This window comes from Rhinolophus sinicus, chromosome 3 (genome assembly GCF_057876585.1).
Source record: "Rhinolophus sinicus isolate RSI-liver-muscle chromosome 3, RSI-T2T, whole genome shotgun sequence".
NCBI lineage: Eukaryota > Metazoa > Chordata > Mammalia > Chiroptera > Rhinolophidae > Rhinolophus > Rhinolophus sinicus.
In genome coordinates, this window is record NC_142503.1 from 139,723,792 (window position 1) to 139,749,864 (window position 26,073).

The 26,073-nt window shown below is 42.1% G+C and overlaps 1 protein-coding gene across 4 annotated transcripts in view; it reads right to left on the bottom strand.

Annotated features, from left to right (window-relative positions):
* TP53BP1 (tumor protein p53 binding protein 1) overlaps positions 1-26,073 on the bottom strand; it is an 86,284-nt gene that overhangs the window by 6,386 nt on the left and 53,825 nt on the right. For 3 of the 4 annotated variants that reach the window (XM_019725347.3, XM_019725346.3, XM_019725345.3), the window contains 9 exons: positions 23,288-23,345; positions 20,925-21,011; positions 16,273-16,756; positions 12,885-13,037; positions 6,899-7,170; positions 6,086-6,235; positions 5,357-5,787; positions 2,593-2,784; positions 1,841-2,056 (listed from right to left, as the gene is read on the bottom strand). In XM_019725347.3, the coding sequence (XP_019580906.3) occupies positions 1,841-2,056; positions 2,593-2,784; positions 5,357-5,787; positions 6,086-6,235; positions 6,899-7,170; positions 12,885-13,037; positions 16,273-16,756; positions 20,925-21,011; positions 23,288-23,345 (2,043 nt within the window). The remainder of the gene's footprint in view (positions 1-1,840; positions 2,057-2,592; positions 2,785-5,356; positions 5,788-6,085; positions 6,236-6,898; positions 7,171-12,884; positions 13,038-16,272; positions 16,757-20,924; positions 21,012-23,287; positions 23,346-26,073) is intronic. The other variant, XM_019725348.3, reaches the window with a different exon arrangement.

A 26,073-nucleotide genomic window follows, 5' to 3' on the forward strand; every position in this document is an offset into this window, starting at 1 on the left:
GAAACTACTGGAAGCCTTCAGCCCACTTTCTCTGCCCAGTGCTCTGATCTCCCCCCAGGATATGTGATACTTTGAAGCAGCCTTAAAAAACAAAACAAAACAAAACCCCACTTTTTTATTACCAAGCAATGTTCCCCAACATATAAACCCACCCTATGCCTGACCTTCACCAGAATGGTACATAAAATGCTTGGTAATAAAAATGTTTCTACACGTTGATGGAGCCACATCCAAAGAGCCTGCTTCAACTGTCCAGTTCCCAGCACCTGGGGGTAGGGAAGTGAACCCGCCTGTCCAGGATTTCCAGAACACCCGTGTTAGGAGTGCACCCAGTAAGTCCTTGAAAGAACAAATACCTGACTTGGAGAAGCTGAATCGTAGACTCATTAGGAGGCTAAGATGACAGACAGGTCATGCCTCCCTACAATAAAACCAGCAGCAAGAGAACGTGTGATGCAGTATATATAAGCATGGACTTCACAGTCAGACTGCCTGCGTTTGAATTGAGGATTACTGTGTCACCTGGGGAAAGTTAGCCAACGTTTCTGTACCTCAGATTCGTTAACTAGAAAATGAATTCCAGGGGCCGGCCTGGTGGCTCAGGTGGTTGGAGCTCCATGCTCCTAACTCCGAAGGCTGCCAGTTCGATTCCCACATGGGCCAGTGGGCTCTCAACCACAAGGTTGCCAGTTCAACTCCTCGAGTCCCACAAGGGATGGTGGGCTGTGCCCCTTGCAACTAAGATTGAACACAGCACCTTGAGCTGAGCTGCCACTGAGCTCCCAGATGGCTCAGTTGGTTGGGGTGCGTCCTCTCAACCACAAGGTTGCCGGTTCGACTCCCGCAAGGGATGGTGGGCTGTGCCCCCTGCAACTAGAAAACGGCAACTGGACCTGGAGCTGAGCTGCATCCTCCACAACTAAGACTGAAAGGACAACAACTTGAAGCTGAACGGCACCCTCCACAACTAAGATTGAAAGGACAACAACTTGACTTGGAAAATAGGCCTGGAAGTACACACTGTTCCCCAATAAAGTCCTGTTCCCCCTCCCCAATAAAAAAATCTTAAAAAAAAAAAAAAAAATTCCAGCGCCTGTACCTCATAGGGATTATATGAGGTCATATGTATGAAGCGCCAAGTTGCGTGCCTCACATACCCTGCAACACAGCAGAGGAGATACAGAAATGACACACAGGACACAGGAGGAGCAAGTGCCAGGACAACGTAACAAGTCACGAAGTTCTTCAGTTTGCCAGACTCCGAGTGCTTCCTCAGGCAGACCTCTGCATCCCCAGATCGCACAGTGGCTGGGGTCACAGTAGAGACCCAGTAACCAATAGATGGATTGAACTCTGACTGAGAAGCACGGGAGCCTGGAACAGGGTTGTTTGGGAGAAGTGAGGAGAGGGGAGATGCAGGCTGAGGCTCTAGCTTTCCATAGGAAGTTTCAGAAAGCCCTGGGCACAGGAGAGAGGGGAGCAGAGCTCGTAGAGGTAGAAGATGGTGTTAGGGAAAGGAAGAGATCTAAGACAAATTTCACCTATTTTCAATCTGCGTAAAATTCAGTACTTCTATCCTTTCCCTCCTAGAACCTACACAGAAGTCAATGAATGATTCCACTGAAGACCTGGCCTCCTATCTCCCCCCACTGCACTCTGCTGGGGGATGAGGACGGGGACGCAGAAAGCTGTCTGAGTACCACCTGTGGGCTTGTACGGGCCCCCAACTCTGTAGCCAGGACAGACGGGCCATTGCCTTGTATCAGGCGCCATCTCTCTAGGAGCTGACCTTGCGTCCTGCCAGGGTCTGAGGGAGAATGAGGCAAAAGGGAGCACTCACCAGGTTTCACAGTGGCAGACTTCCGGCCTCTCTTAGCAGGGGACCGCTCCTCTTCAGAAGAGATAAGTTTTCTTTTGCCTGAGAGAACTCCCGTGGAAGCACGAGAGCTTTCTGTGACCTTCCGGGCAGGGGTTGTACTGCTGCTACTGGAGGCAGTGGTGGTGGCCGGAGAGCTGATGTTACTGCGCCGCTTCCGCTTCCCTTCCACCAAATTGTCTGTGACAGGACAAGCCAAAGGCTGGTCAACTCCTGTGATCTAAGGCCCTGAACTCCAAGAAGCTGGGCACAACATGATTTAGATCCCACCACAACCTTTCCTCAACCTCCCATGGGGGCAGGAAGCCTTTTTCTTTCTTAATTTATTGGGGTGACAATTGTTAGTAAAATTACATAGATTTCAGGTGTACAATTCTGTATTACATCATCTAAAAATCCCATTGTGTGTTCACCACCCAAGGAAGCCTCTTAAGGCCACCGTGTTTTCTATTTCAGTCTCTGCCATGACTGAAATGTGTTTATTCCCCTATAGAACTTGGGAGGCCAGAAAAATCTGAGGACTTACTATTGGGTCTGGGAAGGAAATAAAGATAGGCAGCAACTCCAGAAAATGACAGCTCGTTATCATCTCATAACCCACATAGGAATAGTGAGATTTAAGGAAGCATTACTCATTGGTCTAGAAACCACTGCTCCCGCCACAAGCAGGGCAGGGGCCCAGAGGCAGCTGCTCAGGAAGCAGAGGTCTTACTTACCTAAGCTGATATCTGCTGCCTTGGTGAGCGGCGTGACTGCCTCATACGGGCCAAGGCCATACTGCTCTCTCAGTCTGTTTCCCTGCTCCAGGGACAGGATGACAGCCATTCGCTTATACCACTTCCTTTGGCCTTCTTTTTCAATGCTGTAGTACAGCTCTCCAGACTCCTTCCTATGCCCTTTCACCACTCCTGGGTGGAAAAAACATAAAAGCAGCTCGTTGTCTTAGGCTGTCTAGCATCCACTCACAAAGGCTCTGCAGGGCAGACTAAGTCAGGGAACGAGGAGAGCCAACGGTGGGCTGAAGTTAGGATTTTAATAAAATCCCAGCAATCAATCCCACACACCACCACCACTTACAGTATATGCAGCTGCTACTCAGACACTGGGACATGGAAAAGTTTCTCAGCAGAAGGAGCCCTTTAGTTATAAAATAAAGCTTCCTAAAGCTAACCTTTATGGATTGTAGGTAGTTCAAATGATTCTTAAAGTGAAATGGCATTTTCTTAATGCCACTGGTTTCTTAATGATTCCATTGTAACTTAACTAATTCTTGGTTTCTTTGGAGACTGTGATAATTCTTAAGTTGTAGGTGAAAGACGACATCATTATAAGAGAAAGCATGTGTCTGTGTGTTTATGTCTGCACAGCAAAATCAAAATATAGAGCAAAGAAAGGAAAAAAAATAAATCCTGCCTCTCCTGCCCAATGGTCCCTCCCTATTACCTACTTCCCTGCTCTTGCTCTGATACAGAACATAAACGTAAGGCCGTTAGGTTAGAAGAAACACAATGTGGAATATCAAGAGAACTGGGCTAGAATTGAGGGGACCTGCATCTAGGCCTAATTCTGCTACCACCAAGCTGTGTGATTTGGGGCAAGACCCATTTGCAATCCTGTGAAAAAGATAACACTCCTTTCCCTCTGTCAATCAATAAACAATTTACACACACACACACACACACACACACACACACACCTATATATGAACACAACACATATATAAATCCAAGGCATTAATATAAACACTTTTTCATTCCTATAAACAGAAGGTTCCATTTTTTCTCTCCCATTAGCCTACGCCTGAATGAAGGGCTGAAAGAAACCCAGAAACTAAGACACCAAGAAAAAAAATGCAGAGGAGAAAGCACGCCTTGGTTCTCTCCTTACCCGCCCACAGAATCACTCCTTCCCCTGCTTCTTCATCTCCTGGCTTACACCTCTATCACCAAACTAAATCACAAAGACCCCTCGAAAGCACAGAAGCCCACGGCCAACAACGTACTTGACACCCATGAAGAGCTATCAAACTGGAAGCTGTGTAATGCTGCCACCAGTGCACAGCCTCAGCACGTGACACACAGAACGCCCACCCCTTGATGCCATAACTCACTCTGGATACAGAATTGTCTCTCTGAGCTGAGGGCCAAATGCGGACTTTCAAGAGCGGCTTTACACCTGAAAGAAGAACGAATGCTTTTGATATAAACTATGCAAGTCATGGGTCATAAAAGACCTCAATCCATGTGCCACTAACTGATGTCACATAGAGCTAAGTGTTATCCAGACCTAAAGGTGAAGTGGCCCACTTAATAGTAAAATAAAGGGGCAAATAGCAACTACTCAGGAGTCCAAATCACAAGTCTGGAGAGACTTCAATAGAGAGGCATTTTTGCCCATTATATCCCATTCCATGTTTAGAAAAATCCTCAATGGATGATTTTAAATGACGAATTCAATACAAGCATGTATCTCCAAATTAGTTCACACAAAAAAAAGGCAACGTATTCAAAGAACTGACACATAAAACAGTCATAACACAAATCCCTCACCATCACTAACTAGTACAGGGAACTGGCCACTTGGGGAAAAAAACCACCCAAGTTTTCAAACCGGAGGGTACGTGGTGGGTGCGCAGGCGCGCGCACGCGCGCGCACACACACACACACACACACAGCACTACCAACTTCCTCCTAAGCAAAAACATCTCACTGTATCTGCCACACTCACTCCGTTCCCGTCAAGGCAGGAAGTTTAAAAGCCAGTGGTGAAAGAACAGAGAAAGTTAAGGGAAAGACACTAACTTTGCAAGGGAGAAACCTGGCCAACAAAACCTCACCCAAGTGACACCCTGGGGATGTCACATACATGAGAAGGGCACTGCGCTTCTGCAGCATTCTTTTCAAAATCCCGTAACTCCAATCTAATCAGGAGAAAACATCAGACAAACCCAAACTGAAGGACATTCTACAAAACACCTGACCAGTACTCCTCAAAAACTGTCAAGGTCATGAAAAACAAGGAAAGATTCAGAAACTGTCACAGATGAGAGGCGATCAAAGGGCACATGAGGATTAAATGCAATGTGAGAATCCGGGATTGGATCCTGGAACAGAAAAAGACATGGACAAGCTGGCGAGATCCAAATGAAACCTGGAATTTAGTTAATAGTGATGAGCCAAGGTTGATTTCTTAGTTCTAACAAATGTACCGTGCTAATGCAAGGCGTTAACAACAGTGAACGATGGAAAGCTGGGTGAGGGACATATGGGAACTCGCTCTACTATCAGTACCCTGTACTTGGCAAATTTTCTATAAACATAGAATGATTTCAAAATAACAAGTTTATTCAGAAATAAACAAGCAAAAAGAAGAAAAAAGCCAATGGTGAAAATAACCAGTGTTGCAGGAACGGAATTTCAGACAGAAGAGAGGACTGCACCAGGCCACAGTAAATCTCTGCAGACTGCTGCTTCTATTACCTGCACTGAAATACTCATCCTCCGAGAGGGCTGTCACTTCCGTGTCCAGCGGGATGGGGTCACACAGCAGAATGTCTTTGCCCAACACATCACACTCGTACCCATCATCAAAGAGCAACTTATACTTCCCAGCTCCAACATCTCGTGTGATTTTCCCAGAGTAAAAATAGCCATTGGATGACCACTTGGCTACAACACGGAGCCCTACAAAGCTGTTCCCTGGAGAGGAGGCATCTAAGCCATCAGAAGGGCCTGCAGCAGCCTGGAAAGGAATCTCTGGAGAGTCACTTCGATGCAAAGCACCAGCACCCATGTCTGCTCGTCTGGTGGCTTCTGGCATTCGGGGCACAATACGGGTGAAGGATTTATCGTCTGGTGACATGCTAGGTGAGATGTCCTCTATGCCCAAGGGGCCAGGCACAGCTGTTTCTCTAAAGAGAGATAAGAAACAGGAGAAGGCAGTAAGAATAAGGAGAGCGCAATACTTAACCTGCAAGTTTCCCACTCCTTTGTCCATGGGTCTGTCTCTTCAACCCATTCTTTGAAACCCCATCACAGGCACAAGCCTGGTCTGTCAGTGGCCTCACTCTGATCCCTGCCCGCTCCCCAGTCAGTGTGGGCCCCTCTTCTCCCTCCTGACACCCCACATACTCTGTAATCCCCTCTTTTCTCTCTACTCCCTTTTTTCCTAAAGTCATAGACTAAGTATATCTCACACTACCCGGGTACCTGGTTCCAGTGGTCCGAGAAGGCGGGCGGCCCCTTCGCCCGCGCCCACGAGGCGTGACTGGAGCCTTCCCTCCCTGTCTGATGCCAAGGCCTGCATCACCATCCTCCTCACACACTGGCGCCCCTGTCTGACTGACCCCTTTTCTAGGACTAGAGAATGAAGATAGGTTAGTCTGATGGCACCTGCTACTGGATTCTTTTCCCAAAGTCTCCCCTTGATCCTCAGACTACATGCCAGGCCAACATGTGCTGAGCCTCAGGGCAGCAGGAAGCTGGTCCACACACCCACCACCAACGTAACAGCTGGGGAGTGGGAATGTCGGATAGTAAGTAAAGGACAACCTCCTCTATGCAAGCCTATTCCCTCCTGACAAAGCTTCCTACTGCTGCCCTCAAAAATAGCACACGCATTTCTGCCCTGCCCTCTCTTCTACTTCAGGCTCTGGACATCTGCAGAGGTTAACAAAAAGCTAGGGGATGTGTCAAGTTGGGGCCACGACCCCAAACTTTCTGTATTCCCAACCAAAACACTTGTAGGCTGCAGAAAATTGGGGTGGCAGGAGCATGTGCCAGCATTCCCAAAGTCCCCTCACCTGTTTTTCTATGTTTCCTAAGGAAGCCTACCTCCCACAGGCTCCACCCTTCCTCCCAGGCAAACCCCAGATAGGAGAGGAACAAAAGGGAAGAAAGGAGCTGATTTATCCTAAATGGAGGATGGGGGGGGTCTTCCCATTACTCCCCTTTTCTTGTGATATTTAAAATGTCAGCAACCCTGCCCCTGCGTAGCTCTCTCTCTGGAGACCCTGTCTGCACCTCGGTTTTCCTGGGCCTCCGCGGGAGCTGGGCAAGGCAAAATCTGCGGGTTCTGTCCCGCTGGTTTTCCCTTTGAGTGGTCCGGCTCCTCTCCCTGAGCTGCCACTGCTGTGCATGGCTGAGAGACTCGTCCCACTTGACGTCCGATGTAAGCTGGATGCCTTGGAGGAAAAGGAGCTGATATCCCCCAGGTCACCTGAGGAGCCCCCAGTCTTTGAAGGGGAAATTTCAGATTCACACTCCCGACACTCTACAACTGGCTCTTCAGTCTCCTGCAAGGAAGAAATGGATACAAAAGCTAAAGGAAGACACAATGACGTAATCTGAATGTGATGGTTGGAAAATCCTAGAGATGGCAAGAAATTTCAATTCAGAAAGGTGGGAATCAGGACAGAATTGTCTGGAGTACTGGAAATGTTCTATATCCTATTTTGAGTAGTGTTACATGTAATTGTCAAAAGCCACTGTACTGAACATTTAAGACGTGTGCATTCTACAGAGAATACATCTCAATAAAAAATACAATAAATAAAGGTGTTAGATTGGGAAGAAGCCTCTATCCTGAGCTTTTAAATTATCTTTTTATTGGACAAGTTCACAACCTTTGGCTACTGAGAAACCAGCAAGGATTCTAATGCAGAGGACAGAGGTAACTCCCTGTCTGAGAGAAGACAGGTTAGGAGGTAGGTAGAGGAGGAAAGTGAGTGGCACCTGATTAGCAGTGGGTAGCATTACATGTTTTTGAGATTAGGTATTTTCTATTTCCTTTCAATAAGTGACCAAGGAAATAAAAATTACAGGCAAAAATAGGCTAAAAGTAGTATTACCATTCAGAAAAATGAAAACCAAAAAGATAATAATAAGAATATATGAATTTTCAGTATCTACAGAGGACAGGAATGTCAAACTGACTTTATCTCACATGCCTATATTGATGGATTGATAGTGGTTGCCCAGAGCTGTTCTCAGCAGCCCTCCGAGGCTAATTCCCAGGCTTAGTGGGAAACGGTTCTACAACCAATCATCAACGTTCTCTATGGGCAGAGGACTGAGCAATGCCATGATAAGTGCTGCACATCTGCCTTCTTGCTATACGTGGTTCATGCATTACTGTGCTAATTGTCGGGAAAAATCTGGAGAAGTATAAGATCAACTCTTCCCTCAGAGTTTACAATCTCTCTGGGAGATACCATTACACACACACTCATACTCACACACACCCCTTAAATAATGCTATAAGATGATTAAATGAATATTCTAGACCATTTGCTTCTTGAAAAATCCCTCCTTTAGAATCTATAAAGTAATTTTCTCTTCCTTTCATTCTTCCTCTTTTGCTACTTCTATTTGTACGTGTTTTTGGGGTTCCTCTTTCTCCACTTATTCCTTGAAAATTGGTATTTCCCAAGACTCTGTTCTCATTCCTTTTCTCACACTTCCATGCGTTCCCTAGCCAGTCTTTCCAGATTCATCCCTGCCTACCAACAATACAATGCTCACTCAGCTCCAAACTCTTGGATACAAATGCCTACGAAATTCTTCCCCTTGGGTGTACCGACGACGTCTGAAATTTAACCCATCCAACACTCAATCTGTCATCGTCTGTCCATTTCCTTGCCTTCAGTGAATGGATCCTGGCTATCCCCAGCACACCTCACGTCCTCTGCCGCTCTTTCTAGCAGAGGCCAGTTTTTCTCAACCAAACTTCAATGCAGAGCCTGGAGACGAAAGGCCCCTTTACTCCCCATCACCATTCACAGACCATTTCTCTCTCCCCACCGCCTGCTCCTACCAAACCGCTACTGGCCATTCTATTAAATTTTCCTCTCCCCTGCCCGTGTTACTCACCAACATCCTCCCAATCACCCCCTCTCAGGCATGAACACTGTAATTTCCAGTTCCCAGCTTCCCTTCCCTCCGCATCTATTCTTCTGTTGTCACTCTCTGTGGCTTACATCCATCAGATGACCCACCCAGCAACTCCCAAGTATCCCGATCTAATTATCAGCATTAACCTTCCACTCTACCTCATCCATCTGTTAGGAGGGTCAGTAACAGAAACTGCACCACCTCCAAAAATTTCGATCATAAACATGCCATTCTCCCATCGCCATCTCCTATCATCCATTTTGCCTGCTCTAACTGGATCTGAGTCAGCATAAACTGCCAAGGTCATCTGACTGAAACAGGTGTTGTGAGCCCAGAACTTAAGTCAATTCCTTTTCCTGGACATGACAAATGTGTAGGGGGGTGGCAAGGCCTGCTTAGAGGCCTGGGACTCCAGGCTGTGTTTCGGTGGGAGAGTCAATCCTAAAAGCAGAAGCTACACCTGCCTTTGCAACTGTCCAGCAACTGAAGTCATTGCTTTTATGATGACTTAGGCCCAGGCTCCAGGTTAGCCTGGTAAGATCTTTTTAATGTATTTACTTACCTGTTTTCCTGTGTGTCTCTCCTACTAGACTACAGAGGCCACATTAAGAAAGAAACCACAACTATCTTTTTTCCTGGCTATCTTCCTAAAATCTAGCATAGTACGTTCCACAAAAGAGACCCTCAGTAAATATTTACTGAATGAAGGATCTTCTCCTTCAAACTGTGTCCTATTTATATTCTCTACTCAGTATATGGTACCACCATCTATCCAGCTGCCCAAGCAAAAAGCCCAGGCATCGGGCTTTAGATTCGTCCCTCTCCCTCAATACCCACATTCAGGAATTCTCCATCTATCAATTTCACCTTCTATATATTTCTTGCATCTATGTCCCTCCTCTCATCACCTACTGCCACTGTCCTAACTTGACACTCATATCTCGTCTGACTATAGCTCTAACCTCAACCCAATCCGATCCATTGTCACACTGCTGCCAACCTACCCTTCCCATCATGGAAATTTGAGCACATCACCCCTTTCCCCCAAAATTCTTTAAAGGCTCTCCATCACATAGTAGATAAAACTCTAAACTCTTCTCTGTGGTACACGAAAGTCTTATGCTCTGGGCTCTTACCAACCTCAGCAGCGTCCTCTCTCACCACTCCCCACCCTACCATGCCTGCCACATCCAGCTGCTGAATATTCCTTAGGCACGCCACGCTAAGTGTTTACCTAACTTTGCGTTCTGCTTGCAAAGCCCTTCTCGCCCACCCTCGGTATCCCCTGCCACACTCCTGAGCACCGCATCTTAGGCACCTGCAGGCGGGCTCATAGGCCCCACCCCCTGTCTAACACATCTGTCCACACCGCTACTTACCAAATCCAACGAGTTTTGGATTCGGGGCACGTCAAGGATAAGCTCCTAGAGAACAGGGACACTGTCTTTTTATCATCAAAATCTCAGTGCCAGGATCATAGTAAAAAAAGAAGCTGCTGGTAAGTAAATGAATAAAATCTTTAAGATGATAAAACAAGGGCTACAAGAGCTGAGGGAGGGAAAGTCCCCCAAGTCCTCTGACGTCAACCTGTCCACCCTCGCACCATGGCACATCTTCGTGCTGCCCAACTAGACTCTTGCCACCTCGGTTTTCTTTGCTGTCTGCCTCTGTGCCTTAGCTCACCAAGCCCTTCTATATGAAATGCCCTTTCTCCTCATCTCCCAATAGCTAAGAGCTCCAGTGTCCAACTCAAATACTTCCTGGCCTTTATCCACACGGACTTGAGCAGAATTCCCCTCAGATGCGTGTCTTCCCCGTGTAAGCGACCACGCGCGCCTTCCTTCTGGCACTTGTCACTGTCGCTCTCGAGAGGCAGCAGAGTGTAGTTAGGAATGCAGGCCCTGGAACTAGACTGCCTGGGTTGAATTCTAGTTCCTATATTGATTAGCTGTGTAATCTTAAGCAGGTTATTTTAACTTGCTATGCCTCAGCTTCTTCATCTGCAAAATGTGAGTAACACTGTCTAGATCGTAGCTTAGTTCTGAGGATTAAATAAATTAAATCATGTAGAATCCTTAGAATAGTGCCTGGCATGTAGTTAGTGCTCAATTCTTTTATTTAATTACGGCAGTGTTTCCCAAACTATGTTCCACAGGGATATAATAAATATTACTTTAAGAAATGTTCAATGGTCAAAAAAGTTTGGAAGTGCTGTGTTAAACAATAAAGTAGATATCTTTACTAGAGGACTTCTTAGAGCCTTTAATATATAATATGCTCTGTGAATTTCTATGGAGGGGAAATTTTACATCATTTGGTGTTTCTCAAACTTATTGATGACCACGGAACATTATTTTCCCCTCAGAGTATCCAGCAGGCCTGCTGTTCCCAGAAATATACTTTAGAAAGCACCAAGTAATAAAATAAATTATGTAATATGTGTAACACTTAATATAGTACCCAGCAGGGAGGTTCAACGTAGACTACAACAGTTAGAAAACTTTTCATGAAAGCAAACTGTTTTTCTATAAAGCTGCTAAGTTCATAATTTTTCCAAAATAATAACACTGAAAAAAATTATGCAAACATAACACTGAAGATGAATCAACATTTTAAAAGAAATATTTCTGGGATTTAGTGTACAATAAAAAGAATACAAGACAATTTCTCAAACTAATGTCAAATACTTTCTGGGGCCGGCCCGGTGGCTCAAGCGGTTAGAGCTCCGTGCTCCTAACTCCAAAGGCTGCCGGTTCGATTCCCACATGGGCCAGTGGGCTCTCAACCACAAGGTTGCCAGTTCAATTCCTCGAGTCCCGCAAGGGATGGTGGGCTCTGCCCCCTGCAACTAAGATTGAACACGGCACCTTGAGCTGAGCTGCCTCCCGGATGGCTCAGTTGTTGGTTGGAGCGCGGGCTCTCAACCACAGGTTGCCAGTTCAATTCCTCGAGTCCCGCAAGGGATGGTGGGCAGCGCCCCCTGCAACTAAAATTGAACACAGCACCTTGAGCTGAGCTGCCGCTGAGCTCCCGAATGGCTCAGTTGGTTGGAGCCTGTCCTCTCAACCACAAGGTTGCCGGTTCGACTCCCGCAAGGGATGGTGGGCTGTGCCCCCTGCAACTAGCAACGGCAACTGGACCTGGAGCTGAGCTGCGCCCTCCACAACTAAGACTCAAAGAACAACAACTTGAAGCTGAACAGAACCCTCCACAACTAAGACTGAAAGGACAACAATTTGACCATTGCTCCCCAATAAAGTCCTGTAAAAAAAAAAAAAAAAAAAATACTTTCTGACATGAGGGCCACAATGACCTATTACTGAACAATAGCAGTATGTTCCATTTAATAGAATTATATACCTGAGTTTAATTCTCCCTAAGTACAACTTCCCATAGGCTTGCTGGCAGAATTAAAGAAAAGTGCCTGAATAAAGGAAGAAAACAGTCGTGCCTCTTATTAATAAAAATTCCCAAATATTACTATTAAAATATACCAAGAAAGGTGCCAGACCTTTAATTCCAGAAAACCTGTCTAATCTCAGTCAGTATGAGATGTAAATAAAGTCAGCATAAGATGCTGTCCAATGCAACAGTCAATAAACGCCAACATTACGCCGACAGTGGGAATGAGTCCATAATGAATCCTACTGAGAAATACAGGTGTACTTACGAACAGGTCCATAACCACACACAACGGACACCAAAAAAGGGCACATGACTAACCATGAAAACACATGAGAAAACACTTGCAGCCTAGCAGGGAGTTCCAAACGTCATTAGTTTCCAAGGATTAAAAATAATACATAAAATCCTTTTACTTATGTATAATAGAGATTTATTAATCTATTCTATATAAAAACAGAAAGCATGACGGGACTGATTAAATAAGTGGCCGAAGGTCAAACAGCAAACCCATGGTTGGAAAAGACACAGAACTCAGGACTCGTGGTTTCTAACCCAGTTCTTACATCCTTCTTTACTAAAAAGATGAAGTAAAAAAAGTGTTAGTAGCTAATTGCACAGGAAAGGGGGGTGAGGAGATGGAGGTGAAGTGCCAGGGTAATTTTTCTATTACTATCAAAATAACTGTGTCCCATAGACCAAGCGTATGTGTTACCTCAGTTACTTTTCTTTCCACTTCTGTTCCATCCACATAATATACATCTGTGATCACACGAGTAACAAGCGTGCGAACCTCATGGATTGTTCTCATGTGGCGATGCAAGACATGGCCACGTGGAGGCTGAGGCATATCGAACTCTTCCTCTCCCTGTGACAGAAAACACACGACACAAGCATGGGTCTCACTGCAACTTGGCAGAAGCACAAATAGGCATCGTTCAGAGGTTTCATGAATGGAGTGTGATGGAATTTTCCAGCTGCTTTGTTGTGAATCCACCCACAGACAAAACCAAGGATGGACCAGCTATTTGGCCAGAGCCTAGGAGGAATTTATATCATATCACCCAAAATGACCTATTTCTGCCTAAATCAAAATCATTACCATATAGCACTCATATCTAGGATTTTGTGTGAAATTTGACCCTCCTAAAAGTTCATTATTTTTAAATAGTAATCTTTCTGATTTTGATGCTGATTGTCAATCAGTACACAAGTTTATACTTGCAACAGCTTTTAAAGGAAGGCATTCTTAAGAACTTTATATAAAACCCAAATTACATCTGTTAATCTCAATGCAGTCTTTTTTACCTTCATTAGTAAGTAAACTATAGTTGATTTATACCTGGAAAAAGATATGTTGATTTCTCCTAGAATTAAATATAAAATATTTAATCTATTCCAGATAACAGATTATAACTGAAGAGCTAAGCTAGTATCCAGAAACAGAAAACATTAGCAAATTAGGACTGTGTATCTAGTTGTACCATAAATAATATCAGTTAAATTCTTTCAGTAAAAACCTACATTTTTATGACAACTGTTACATGTTTTCTCATTAACACCTATATCACATTTACCCACATTCACGCCCTCCACCTACCCAACTGGCTCTGTAACTCTGAGGAGGAAGAAATGAAGAAATGCACACTTTTTTCTCTCCCCACCCTTATTTCCCCTATAGTAGACTGCTTTTATTTTCAGTAGTCAAGGTATACAAGTCTTTCAAAAGAATTTTATGTTCCACTGCAATAATGGCGATTCTGGGTTTTTCCAGACAATGTGATAGTAATTTACCTATAGCTTTCAATAATTTACCTGAATAATTCCTACTCCAACTCCATCTCAGGGGTGAAATATGTACTAACATGGAGCTATACAAATTATGTGAATAAATAAAATCAAAAGCATGGAAACTTACTCAACCGATTCCTTAAAATACTCCTATGTATACAACACTGGTGAATAAAAGGGTCTGAGCATTGGTCTGTCGCGCCTCAATCATCAGGGTGCCCCTGCATCAGAACCATGACAGCTGGGACCTCCTGCCTGCACACACAGCCAGGCAATGGATCACAGGGGTCTGAAAGATTTCCGTGCTTTACATATCCTGGCAATGAGGCCAAGAAGCCTCCCTGTAACCCTCTTATCACCGTACAACAGCCAGACAAATGATCACTTGGAGTGAGACACATAAACATGTCTGACAGAAAGAAAAGAAGGGAAAGGGGCAGATAAAAAGAAAGCTATGCTTACCCTTACTTTCTCTAAATAGTCTTCTGAAAAGTGGTCTCTGTTAAGATAAGTAACTTGAGGACCTTGTCTTGTCGTTTTTAAGGAAAGACAACAACATGAAAATAAAAACCGCACTTTTCCTTCACAGAAAACCTCCAGGCCGACTTGAAAATTCAAGGAATGTCAAAGGTAGGCTGCCTACACTTTTCTCCGAGCACTGGCCTGAGTCCTACCCAGACTACAGGGGATAAAAAAAAGCTCGGACACTTGGCAACTCCACACAGCCTTGTTTGTTTTCATTCACATTGTTGTGCAAACATCAATGTATCCACCTCCAGAACTTCTTTGTCTTTCCCATCTGAGGCTCTACCCATTCACCATCTGTATTGTTCTAGCATCTTTCTTCCCTTAGCAGGAGCAACTAGCTCTCAAATGTGTGACATCACTCTGTGTGACAGGTGTATATCACTGGCAGTATCAGTAGTGGTTGCGGTGGGAATAGCAGCAATAATAGGAGCATTTAAAATAAAAATCATCCGTAGGTAGTAGAAGCAGCCAACATTTAGAGCATTGACTATATGCCAGGTCGAGTGCCAAGGGCTTTGCGTGCCTTCTCTCATTTCATCCTTACAATATCCAGATGAAATGGTCTGATGCCAAGGCCTGGGCCTTAACCACACTGGCTCACTGGCTCCTCTCATCATGATGGGACAGGAGCAGGGATTATTTCCCCATTTTACAGAATATGAGAAGGAAAAGGAAAATATAAAACAGTGGTGCCTACATGCCTGCTATCTTTTTATAAAGGCAGAGAAACCAAAATTATGTGGGAGAATGCAAACACTTTAAAATAAGGGTGAAAAAACCTGACGCAAAATGGGGTGTGATATGCTATATAGCCCCCATAGCCAAAAGGCTAATGCTATTTTCAATGTGTATGAACGGATAAGATCTTAGGTCTCACAGACTGTGTTACTATAAAAATCTAATATAAACAGAATTTTTAGAGATAAAAAGAACAAAACCACACAGGCCATAATTTAAAAAATAGAAAAGCAACATAGCATAATGAAAATAATACCGATTCTGAAGTAGACACGCTGAGTTCAAATTCCAGTTCTGCCACCTACTGATGGCAAAATCTTGGGCAAGTTACTTAACCTCTCTTCAGTTTGGTTTCTTTACCTGTGAAATGGGAATAATACCAACCTCATGGGTCCTCTTGAGCACAACGCTGATATGCTGTAGGTGTTCAATAAACAGGAACTACTTCCCTACCCTACTCCCAAGAACCTGCTCTCCCTCCAGCCTCACTTTCATCAGCCCTAACCCTTTTCCTCCCATTACATCTCGTCTTCACCTTTCTGCAGTCCCTAGTCACCCGGAGACTTCGCCCCATCTCTCTCTATTCCTGTTACTGTTCTTTGTTTCCAACACTGATACACAATCCTTCATGCTTCTTGTACTCCCTTCTCCTTTACTTTCTATTCTCTCAGTTCCTGGGAACCTTGGTGAAATAGACTGGAGGAAAAGCAATTAGCTCTGTTATGAAGGCGGATGAAAAAACTGACAGAAGGAAAAGACTGAACAGTTTAGAAGAATATTATAGGACTCAGACTATATTCCTGGCTTTCTTTTCCAATACAGACCTACTTGACAAACTCGAGCACTATTCCACTTTCCCGAAGACTACTGGTGATAGCTACCCATACTTTTCATTACCCTACCTCTATCCTGGACAGATTGTTCTTGCCTTTTGGTCTTACAAGACTGTTAAGAATTATCATTAGGTAAATGTACCACAACTTAAATTCTCCAGGAATCCAGCGAGTCGAAAGCAGGGCCCTGTGGTACCCTGTGAGTTCCCTCACCTGGCTATGGAGTGACTCAGTATCATCCCCCGGAGCACTGATTGGTTTCTCACCAGCCCCCTTCTCAGTCTGAACTGCGGCATCTTGTTTTCCAGAGTTCTGATCCACAGTACTGGTCCCCTGTTCACACACATTCTTTACAGTCTGGGTTGCTGCTGAAATAGTTTCTGGAACCCATAGGGAACATTCTACGGTCTGGATTCCTACATCATTTTGGCTGGGCCTTTCAAGCAAGGCCTTACTAGGTTTTTCCTGATTGATAGTCCATCCTTCTTTCTGGCCTTCAAGAACGTCTGTCTCCATTGCTTCCCCTTGGAGACTGGACAGCCCCTGTATGGCCATCTGCTGGGATGCAAGAGAAGCAGGCTCTTTGACAGGGCTACTGGGCTTCACAGGCTCTTGGTGCTGCCTGGTCCTTTGATCACCTTCCAATTTTTCCTTCTCTTCTTCATTTTGAGTACTTGGAAAAGGGTGTAAGTTCCCCCTGAAAATCAACCACATAAAGAAACCATGTCAAGTAAAAGTGAGAGAGAATGAATACAGGCAGGGGAGACCATAATCTGACAATCTGAGAAATGTGAGGAAGGAAGAAAATAAGGTGATCACATATATCACCTTACGAGGTTTCTCATAACTCATTCCTGTGAAAAAACAATGGCACAAAGGACTATTCCACCATGATGATGAAATACTCATTAAAACTTCTTACCATCACTAGCTGTGAACTCTGACATAGGATAACAAGTTAAACAAAAAGATGTAAAGCCATTACTGAACTCATAGACAATGAAGGCAGCTTAGGGATCTACTTCAAAAAAGATTAATTAGGTCAAAAGGACTCGACTTTATAGATGGTTCTAACATTCCTTAAATGACTCCTAGCATTTTAGATACTACTCATCCCCCCAACCCCTGCCCCATCCATGATTAATAATTTTAGGAAAAGAAACCTAATCTGTAAAGGACAGAATTGGAGGTGAGAGTCTAGCTTTGCTGGCTATCGTGGTAATCTGCAACTGACCATTTCAGAATGACTTGGTGCCTCAAAGACAGTTCTTAAGATGCAGCCTATTTCTTTTCATAAGTCTTACCATTTGGCTATCAGTGTCATTCATTTATCCCATAGCATTTGATAAATGTCTCCTGCAAACCAAATACCATGAAACTCTAAGATGCCTAGGGGCTTTCTTTCTTAAATGTCCTTAACAATACACCAGAATAAAAAGGCCCAGATTAACTCCAAGTGAGCAGGCTACACAGAATCTTAACATTCATGTCTTATTCATCTTTATATTTAAAATACCTAACAGGGGGCTTAGCATAAAGTTAAGTGCATAACAAGTGTACTTTGAACTAAAGAATTAATGTTCTCTCAATCAATAAACTGCAGAAGTCTACTTTGATTAAATAAGCTGACTGTATAAGAAGCAAATTCATATAGAAAGTACCCGTAACTTTTAATTTTCTAGTAAATTACAAGTTCAAATGAGTCAGTATACTACAAACAACAAACTAATGCATTTTTAGGCTGCATTAAGTTATAATAGCCAGGATAAACATAAAAGGATCCATTGCAAAATGACCATGGTTAGATCACATCTGGAATGTTTTAGTTTGGGATGTCACATTTTACAAGACATAAATTGAAATACACCCAAAGATAACATCCAGGATAATAAAGGATCTAGAAACCATGTCACATGTGGCTATAAGTGGCCAGAGAAAGATGGAACTACTCATCTAGACAGAGAAAGCTATTTCCAACTTGGGAGGAATTCTCACCTTTAGGAGGTGAGCTGACTCAGGTAGGCAGAAAGAAAGGACGCATGAAGAGCTCTTTTGGGCTTGCTCTGCTCTGGATCTTGAAGAAAGAGAAAAGGTTTCTGAGGTTTCTATTTTGTTTAACTCAGCTTACCAAAACAGGAAATCAAAAAAGGATGTAGAATAGAGTTCTAGCCAAAAAGAGCCTGACAAATATTTGGTTGTTACAGCTTGTGTCCTGTGTCAGGAATCTCAACTGAATGTGGATATATATACGTGGTCCAATGAAGAAGAGGTAAGAAAGAATAAGATCACCAAGAGACAGATGAATAACACCTACCTCTGACGAGGTTTATAAGTCATCGTATATAAAAATTACTTAACACACTGCTAGGTACAGAGCAGATGCTCAATCAATATTAGCTGCGTAAGACAAAGCAATTAAGGAGATGCAATTCATTTTCTTTATAAACCGAGTTACTCATGTTTGAATCTTTAAGATAGATAAGCAACGATGAAAGTAAGTCAAAAACTGGAAGGGACAGGACTTGATTAATCATTTCAAGAATTCTTAATTGACAAATACTAGGTTTCTTTTTCCCCCCGAAAGGGTTGGTTAATCGAACAGTTCCTCTCTCTTTAAAGACCAAAGGTATCTCACTGCAATATTAGCAATATTTAGCAGATTCCTATCAAGTATCAGAATTTTGGTATTTATCACTCTCATGTTAGCATCAGTCAAATAAAATCAGTCATTTCCCCCCAGGTTCATATTATACACACTTACACACTTACACACACACACACACACACACACACACACAGTTGTGGTTGGCAAGATTTGCTGATTAAGGTCAACACAGAACAGCAGGTTAAAAAAAACAAAACAACTGCAACACACACGCAAAAGGTGTTACCCACTCCTACCAAGTTCATAAATTCTTACACATAAAGCAACCAAGAAATACCTACAACGGAGATGTAAATTATGTCCCAAGAAATAATAAAAAAGAAATCTTTAGCACTAGAATAGAGTTTTAGAAGAAAAATCCAACATATTGTAAAAAGGACCACACCTCTCTCTCATGAAGTCCAACTACAATTCTACTCTGGTCACTACATGACAGATTTGGAAACTGATGCTAAGAAAGAAATTTTAGCACAAAAAGCCTGGACAAAAATTAATCCAAACTGAAGGAGAGAGAAAAAAAAAAATCTCCATATTTAACAAACTTCTAGCCATTCTGTTCTGAATACAGATCTATCTGTGGAACAACTGGAGTCAATCCGTCTGTACTCTCGAGCCTTTGTTTTCTGCCAAGGCTAAACAAAATCATCAGCACCTTGACCCCTCTATTTTTAAGATGCTCTAATAAAATATGAAGGCAACACAGTGCCACTGATAAATTTAATAATTGCTGGACCATTACCATCCCACTTTAGGAAATCACACGAAGAGGCATTTCACCCAAGAAGCTTCTTGATGCGTAAGAGGATATGATCTGGGCTATGTGATTCCCAAGAATGTCAACAAACTACATTTAATAATCTGAATGCCCAAAAAAACAACTCCCGACATGTAGATATATTTCTTCTAAAAATTAATATTTCTATCAATAAAGAACAGAGAAATTATGCTGCAAATAACACTACTGGATATCTGATGACAAACAAAACATTATCATACTCTCTAATTACAAAATCGCTAAATTCTAGATGACAGATACCCCCTTGTAATGAAAATAAAAGCTTATTTCCATTGCCATTATTTCGTATACTAAATATAAGACTCATATATTCCAAAAAAGATACTCTAATTATTTAAATAGAGAAGAAATACTTTGTAACTCAAAATTTTTTTCTGCTTCAAAGCTGTTCTAAGAGATTATGGAGTAAAGAAATTATGGGAAAATCTTAATTCCATCAAGTCTGACAAACTTTAAATTTGGGATGCTGAGCACCTCAGTTTTGCCCTATGGAAAACTAAAGGGAAATAAAAAACCTGTTAAAAATAAACACTTCCAAAACTAAGAAAAAGGGAATGAATCTTAAAAATATAGAATGATGGGCCGGCCCGGTGGCTCAGGTGGTTAGAGCTCCATGCTCCCAACTCCAAAGGCTGCCGGTTCAATTCCCACATGAGCCAGTGGGCTCTCAACCACAAGGTTGCCAGTTTGATTCCTTGAGTCCTGCAAGGGATGGTGGGCTCCGCCCCCTGCAACTAAGATTGAACACGGCACCTTGAGCTGAGCTGCCTCCCGGATGGCTCAGTTGGTTGGAGCGTGTTCTCTCAACCACAAGGTTGCCGGTTCGACTCCCGCAAGGGATGGTGGGCTGCGCCCCGTGCAACTAGAAAACGGCAACTGGACCTGGAGCTGAGCTGCGCCCTCCACAACTAAGATTGAAAGGACAAGAACTTGACTTGGGGGAAAAAAAAAAAAGGTCTGGAAGTACACACTGTTTCCCAATAAAGTCCTGTTCCCCTTCCCCAATAAAATCTTAAAATAGATATAGATATAGATATAGATATATAGATATAGAATGATATATTTTCATAAATTTATGAAGACCGAACCATTTCAAATCAATAGAACTGACAAATAAAGACAAAATCTGTTATTTAATAAAACTTCTCATGACATCTCATTTATAAACACATCTAGGGTATGTCACAGTCCCTCAGATAAAAAAGCAAGCTCAAGTTTTGGCACCAACCATTTTATGAATCAATATAGGCCAAAAGATGCTATGAAAATAATGCTTGGGAGCTCCGTATAGTTGCTAGATGGGATATTGCCTGATTCATGAATTGCTTAATAAATTGGCTTAATAAAGCCAATTAGATCTTCAAATTTAAAAAAATAATAATAAAGAAAGAAAAGAATGCTCACCTGATGGGTGCAGAGCAGGAATCCTGACTTCGAGCCTCATCTGCTTGCCGGGCTTCACAGCTAAGCAAAGGCATGGTCTTCTGGGGACTAACATAATAAATTAAAGCAATATACTGTGTTAGTTTTAAAAGAAAAAGTACCTCTGGAGATTATCCTGTTAGGCAGAGAGGGAATAAAATCCTTTCTCTGCATCCCAAACTCTAAACTGCCTTAACACTAAAGTGCAAATTTCTCATACAGTACTTGTTTCAAAAATTAGCATAATTAAAAATTCTCAAGGAAGAGTCACAGGAAATAAACTGGACAGAGGACTATATTAAATACCATAAAGACGCGATCAGCAAAGTCCAGAATGCAGAAAACTCTACAGGACACAAAACCAGTTTCGTCAACAAATAAATTGCTAGGATAAAAAAAAAGAGAGGGAGGGGGGTCCCTATAGATTAAAAGAGATTTAAATTAAGAAGAATACAGAAAACTCTACAGGACACAAAACATAGCTTCTTCAACAAATAAATCACTAGGAGAAAATAAAAAGAGGGGGGGTGTCCCATTTTAAACAAATGCAATGTGTGGACCTTGTTTGGATCTTGAGTCAAACAAACTCTAAAAACATACATATAAGGCTATTAGAGAAACATAAACACTGAATATTTGATGATATTAAGCAATCATTGCCAATTTTAAAAGCACAGTATTGTGGTTAAATTCAAAAAAGGAATTTTTATCTTTTGTAGATAGCACTGAAATATTTATAGATAAAATGATATAATGCTGGATTTAGCTTCAAAATAATCCAGTGGGGAGGAGTGCTACAAGCATTTATAAACAAATCAAGACTAGCCATGACTTGGTAATTTTTGACACTGGGTGGTTCATTATACTATTTTCTCTACTTTTATGTATGCTTGAAACCTTCAATAACGAAATGTTGGCGAGAAAGAATATGCAGCAAGTAATCTGAACACAGCCCAGTTACGGATGGCACTGTTTATTAAAAACAGTGGGACTGCTTCACTTAAATGCAGAGGAAGACATTAGCATTGAAAATATTCTAACAGAGCTTACTTTAAACGATTTCTTATGGTGAACCCAACGGTAAATAGTCAAAGACTTTTACAATCTAAATTCTCATATACAAAATGTGCATTACAACAATACCAATGAATTTCATTTCATTCTGTCATTCATTAATCCAACTCTCTGCCTCAATTACTTTCCTTTTTTTTCTATCCCTACATTCTGCCCAAAGGGTTTGGGAAACTTCAGCAATATATTCTGTTCCCAATTCTTGGGCACATGTACAGACTAATAAGTTGTATCTGGTATACAAGTCTATTATAACCAAAGCAGTCAAGTATAAAATTCCCTTTTCTTCAACTCTCAAACTAGTAATCATTAGTCTTCAATTGAGTAAGGACCCTAAAGTATTTATCTTTCAGATTCAATATGTAAGAGCCCAGAGAACAACTAATCTGAGATATAGCTAAATACAGATCAAAGGATTTAGATAGGGGCCAGAAACTTGCAACTGGGTGGTCAAATTCAGTCCACAAGCGGGTCTTATTTGACCCACCAAGCAAGAAATATTATTTTTAAAAATCCAGATTTCTCTTTAAAAATTAGAGATTTGGCAACAAGTCTGCATTCTTGCATGGTGACAATAGACTGGAGACGAACAGGGACTACCCCCTTTGAAATGGGGCACAGTTGGCCACCATCCTCAACACTTCACAGTCTTGCACCAGCCGCTTTACATTATTTGCATTACCTGCCTAGGCTGATTTAAAAATCCTCGCCTGTATTTCACCAACTGCTCCTAGTGTTTTCATGCTGGATGACTCATGCCACAAACCAATAAAAGAATTCTACTCTCTCAGCCACCAGATGGCAAAGCTTACCACCAGAGCCTCAGGATGGGGTCATATTCATCCTCAAAACATTACACCATTCATGACAAAGCAAAAATAACAAATCCACACAGTAGTTGATTTTGGCAGGCGGAAGAGAAAATGGCCTGAGGCTGTGGCTCAGTAGGGGATCTCAAAAGGAACAGGTCTGAGGCTCTTGTTAAACCCTCTATTTCCTCACCAAAACAGTCTCAGTCTCACCGAAAGAAAAAGAAAAAAAGGACAGTCCCCCTTGAACAAAAGGGAGACAGAGAAGCATCTTTAAATATCTTAGTTCTAAGTATTAGATTTAAAACATTAATAAGAAAGCCCTCGTTAGATTCAGCACATTGTTAAATCCCTTATGCTGGAGTTTCGTTTTAAATTTTTTTCCTCTCTTGATAAATCATCTTCGCCTCACTACCAGTGGTTTTGTATATTAAACTCCTCTAAATAGCAACCAGCTCTGGTTACCTGGCAACAGCTTCAGCAACAGCAGTAGATTCATTTTGTCTTCCACCAATTGCAGGCTCTGAATAAAAACAAAAGCAAAGAGAGAAAGGAAAAATATTCAGTTAGCATCACACTTGTAAACCTGCTCTACTAGTATTTGCAACAAATAACAAAAAGAAATAGGTAAGAATAAGTGAACATAAAAAGATTTCTTATAATTTAATGGTATAAGTTTTTCTCACTTCCACCAATCAGTTTTCTTTCACACTGTTAACTGGGTTAACGTCCAGTTGCTTGTCACTTGTAAAGTCAATAATTGAGCGACAAGGTTGGTGGAAAGAAAAGCAGGTTTATTCAGAATGCCGGCACTCTGGGAGGATGGTGGACTCCTGTCCAAACGCCAGCACCCCCGTTCCCTGCATGGCCAAAAGATTTTACAGACGTGTAAGAAGAAGCAGAACAAAGTAAAGGGGGACGTGATCAAGCAACTCCTGGGCGATTTGAAAAAGAAAAGAAGGCACTTCCCAGAGTCTAGTTCATTTTGGGGATAAGGGTGCATCTTATGCAGATGTTGAAAAGACTTTTTCCAAGTCGATGTAAATAAGGTCATTAAAACGAATGGATATAGACTGGAGCAAACAGTCATTAAAGGAGGGAAGCAAAGAAAAGTCCCACACTGAATTACCATTGTTAAATCGAATTACACTAGAGGGTTAAATTTCAAAACAGAAGATAGTCTCTCTTACAATACTTCCTATAGACGACCAATCAGTTTGTCCAGAAATACAATGAATTCCTAAAAATAACACTTAAAAATGAAAATGAAACATCTCTTGAATCTCAATTCATCTCTTATATAAAACTTATGTAGTAAAATATAAAATGAAAAACAAAAAATACATTGAAAAAATTAAAAAATGAATTTAAAATAAACAAAAAACTTTAATAAAATATATGTAGTAAAATATCTTATGTTGATGCTGTTTTACAAGAACCCACACAAAGAAGGTACCCAAGTTCTTCCTAATGTGTTTTGGGGACAAATGATTGAAAAACAAAACACATTTTCAAGAAAGAAATAAGGGTAATACGGAAAATAATCCCATATTCTCAAAGCAATGTCTCTAATGTCAAGGGATGAAAATTTATTTATTGGCAATCTATTCCCGCCTTAGAGAAAATGACAAATATTTTTAAACATTTCTAAAATGGCATGACCCAACATAATCTAAACAGTCCATCAAAGAGGCAGCTGACATTTAGTGGTACAAGCTCAGGCTCTGAAACAGAAACCTGGCTCAGGCCCTGGTTCCAGCACTAAGTAGTCCAGCCTGGAAGTAAACTTCATCTTCTGAGTCAGTTTCCTCCTCTATAAGACAGAGATAAAACAGGACCACGATCATCGGTTTGTTGAGAGGATGAAATGAGCATCACCTGAGTGTGGTGCCTGATGCTGTGCTCCTATTTTCAGGAAAGGCAGTAATATTTACTGATACAAGCATCCTTAACCTTTAGCTCCATTTTAGATCTTCCCAATCATAATTTCGAATCTAAAGATTCAAAGCTACCACATACTCTCTTGAAAAGCTCTACTTGATTTCAAAGATGACGATAATAAGGAAGGAAATGATACAGGACAGCCCGTCCATAGGTAGACAGGGAGGTCCCCGGTAGAATAAACAAAAGACAGCCCTATCCTAAAACTCCAGGTTTTGAAATCACTCCTTTGCTCCAGGACATAATGTAACAAGGCCTTGAGATTAATAAAATTCCTTTTGGCTTGCAAATGGAGCAGATCTGATAGATAAAGAGTGGGTTACTTTGCTAATTCCTTTAGGATGGGCAAGCAGAACAAACCTGGTAGACGAATTTCATTAGAAGGTGCCAGTTCCCTTCTTCAAACAGCTCCCCTCCCCAAACACTCAAAGAAAGGTATAAAAGTAAGAGCTTTTGCCTTAGTCACGGGGGCCACCCTCATTCGGGACCCCCCTCCCCCTCGGAGCTCTGACTCTTTGCTTTCAATAACCTATCCTCTTTTTAAAACTCTTTGCCTCTCCTGGGTCCGTGTTTCCATTCTTCGGTCTCAAGATCCCGGCCCACACCCAGAAACTGCCGGCAGATCCAACATCATCTACATCATTTGGGGGCTCACAGGAAAATATTCCTCCATCAGAAACATGTAATATTTTAATTTCTACTGAGGTTCTAAGATTCAAATCAGTAAGCACTGAGAAGCAGAATAGCCATGTAATTTGGACCTGGACTTCTGGTTCTTGGAACTACTTTGAATTCAGGCTACTACATTTACTAGCTATATGACTCTAGGAATGGTGCTCAACCGCCCGGTGCCTCAGTTTCCTCATTCACAAGTTTGTTAGATTTAATGAACTGTCCATGTAATATGCCTGGCCTATAATAACTCAAAATAATTAGCTAAAATTTCTTTTCTTTGTTCTCAGAGAATGAGAAGTCCCTCTTACACAAGTCCACTCACTCCATCTGCGGTCGTCGAAAGGGAGCTTGTCTCACGCCTGAAAACGTGCTCTACTCCCTCAGGACCCTGCTCCATCATCTACTTCACCTATTCCCTCCTTCTTAACACATCTCTCTTGGAGATTTCCTTTCAGTCTATAAACCTCCTTAGGTCTCTCTCTCTGCCTAAAAATGAAAAAATCTCCTTTAATCCGGCATTTCCCTCTAACTTGTGATTATTTTTTCACATAAACTTCTCAAAAGCAGAATACACTTGCTGCCTCTTCTCCCCATCACTCCTCAATTACCTTCAGTAAACTCCCACCCAAACCACT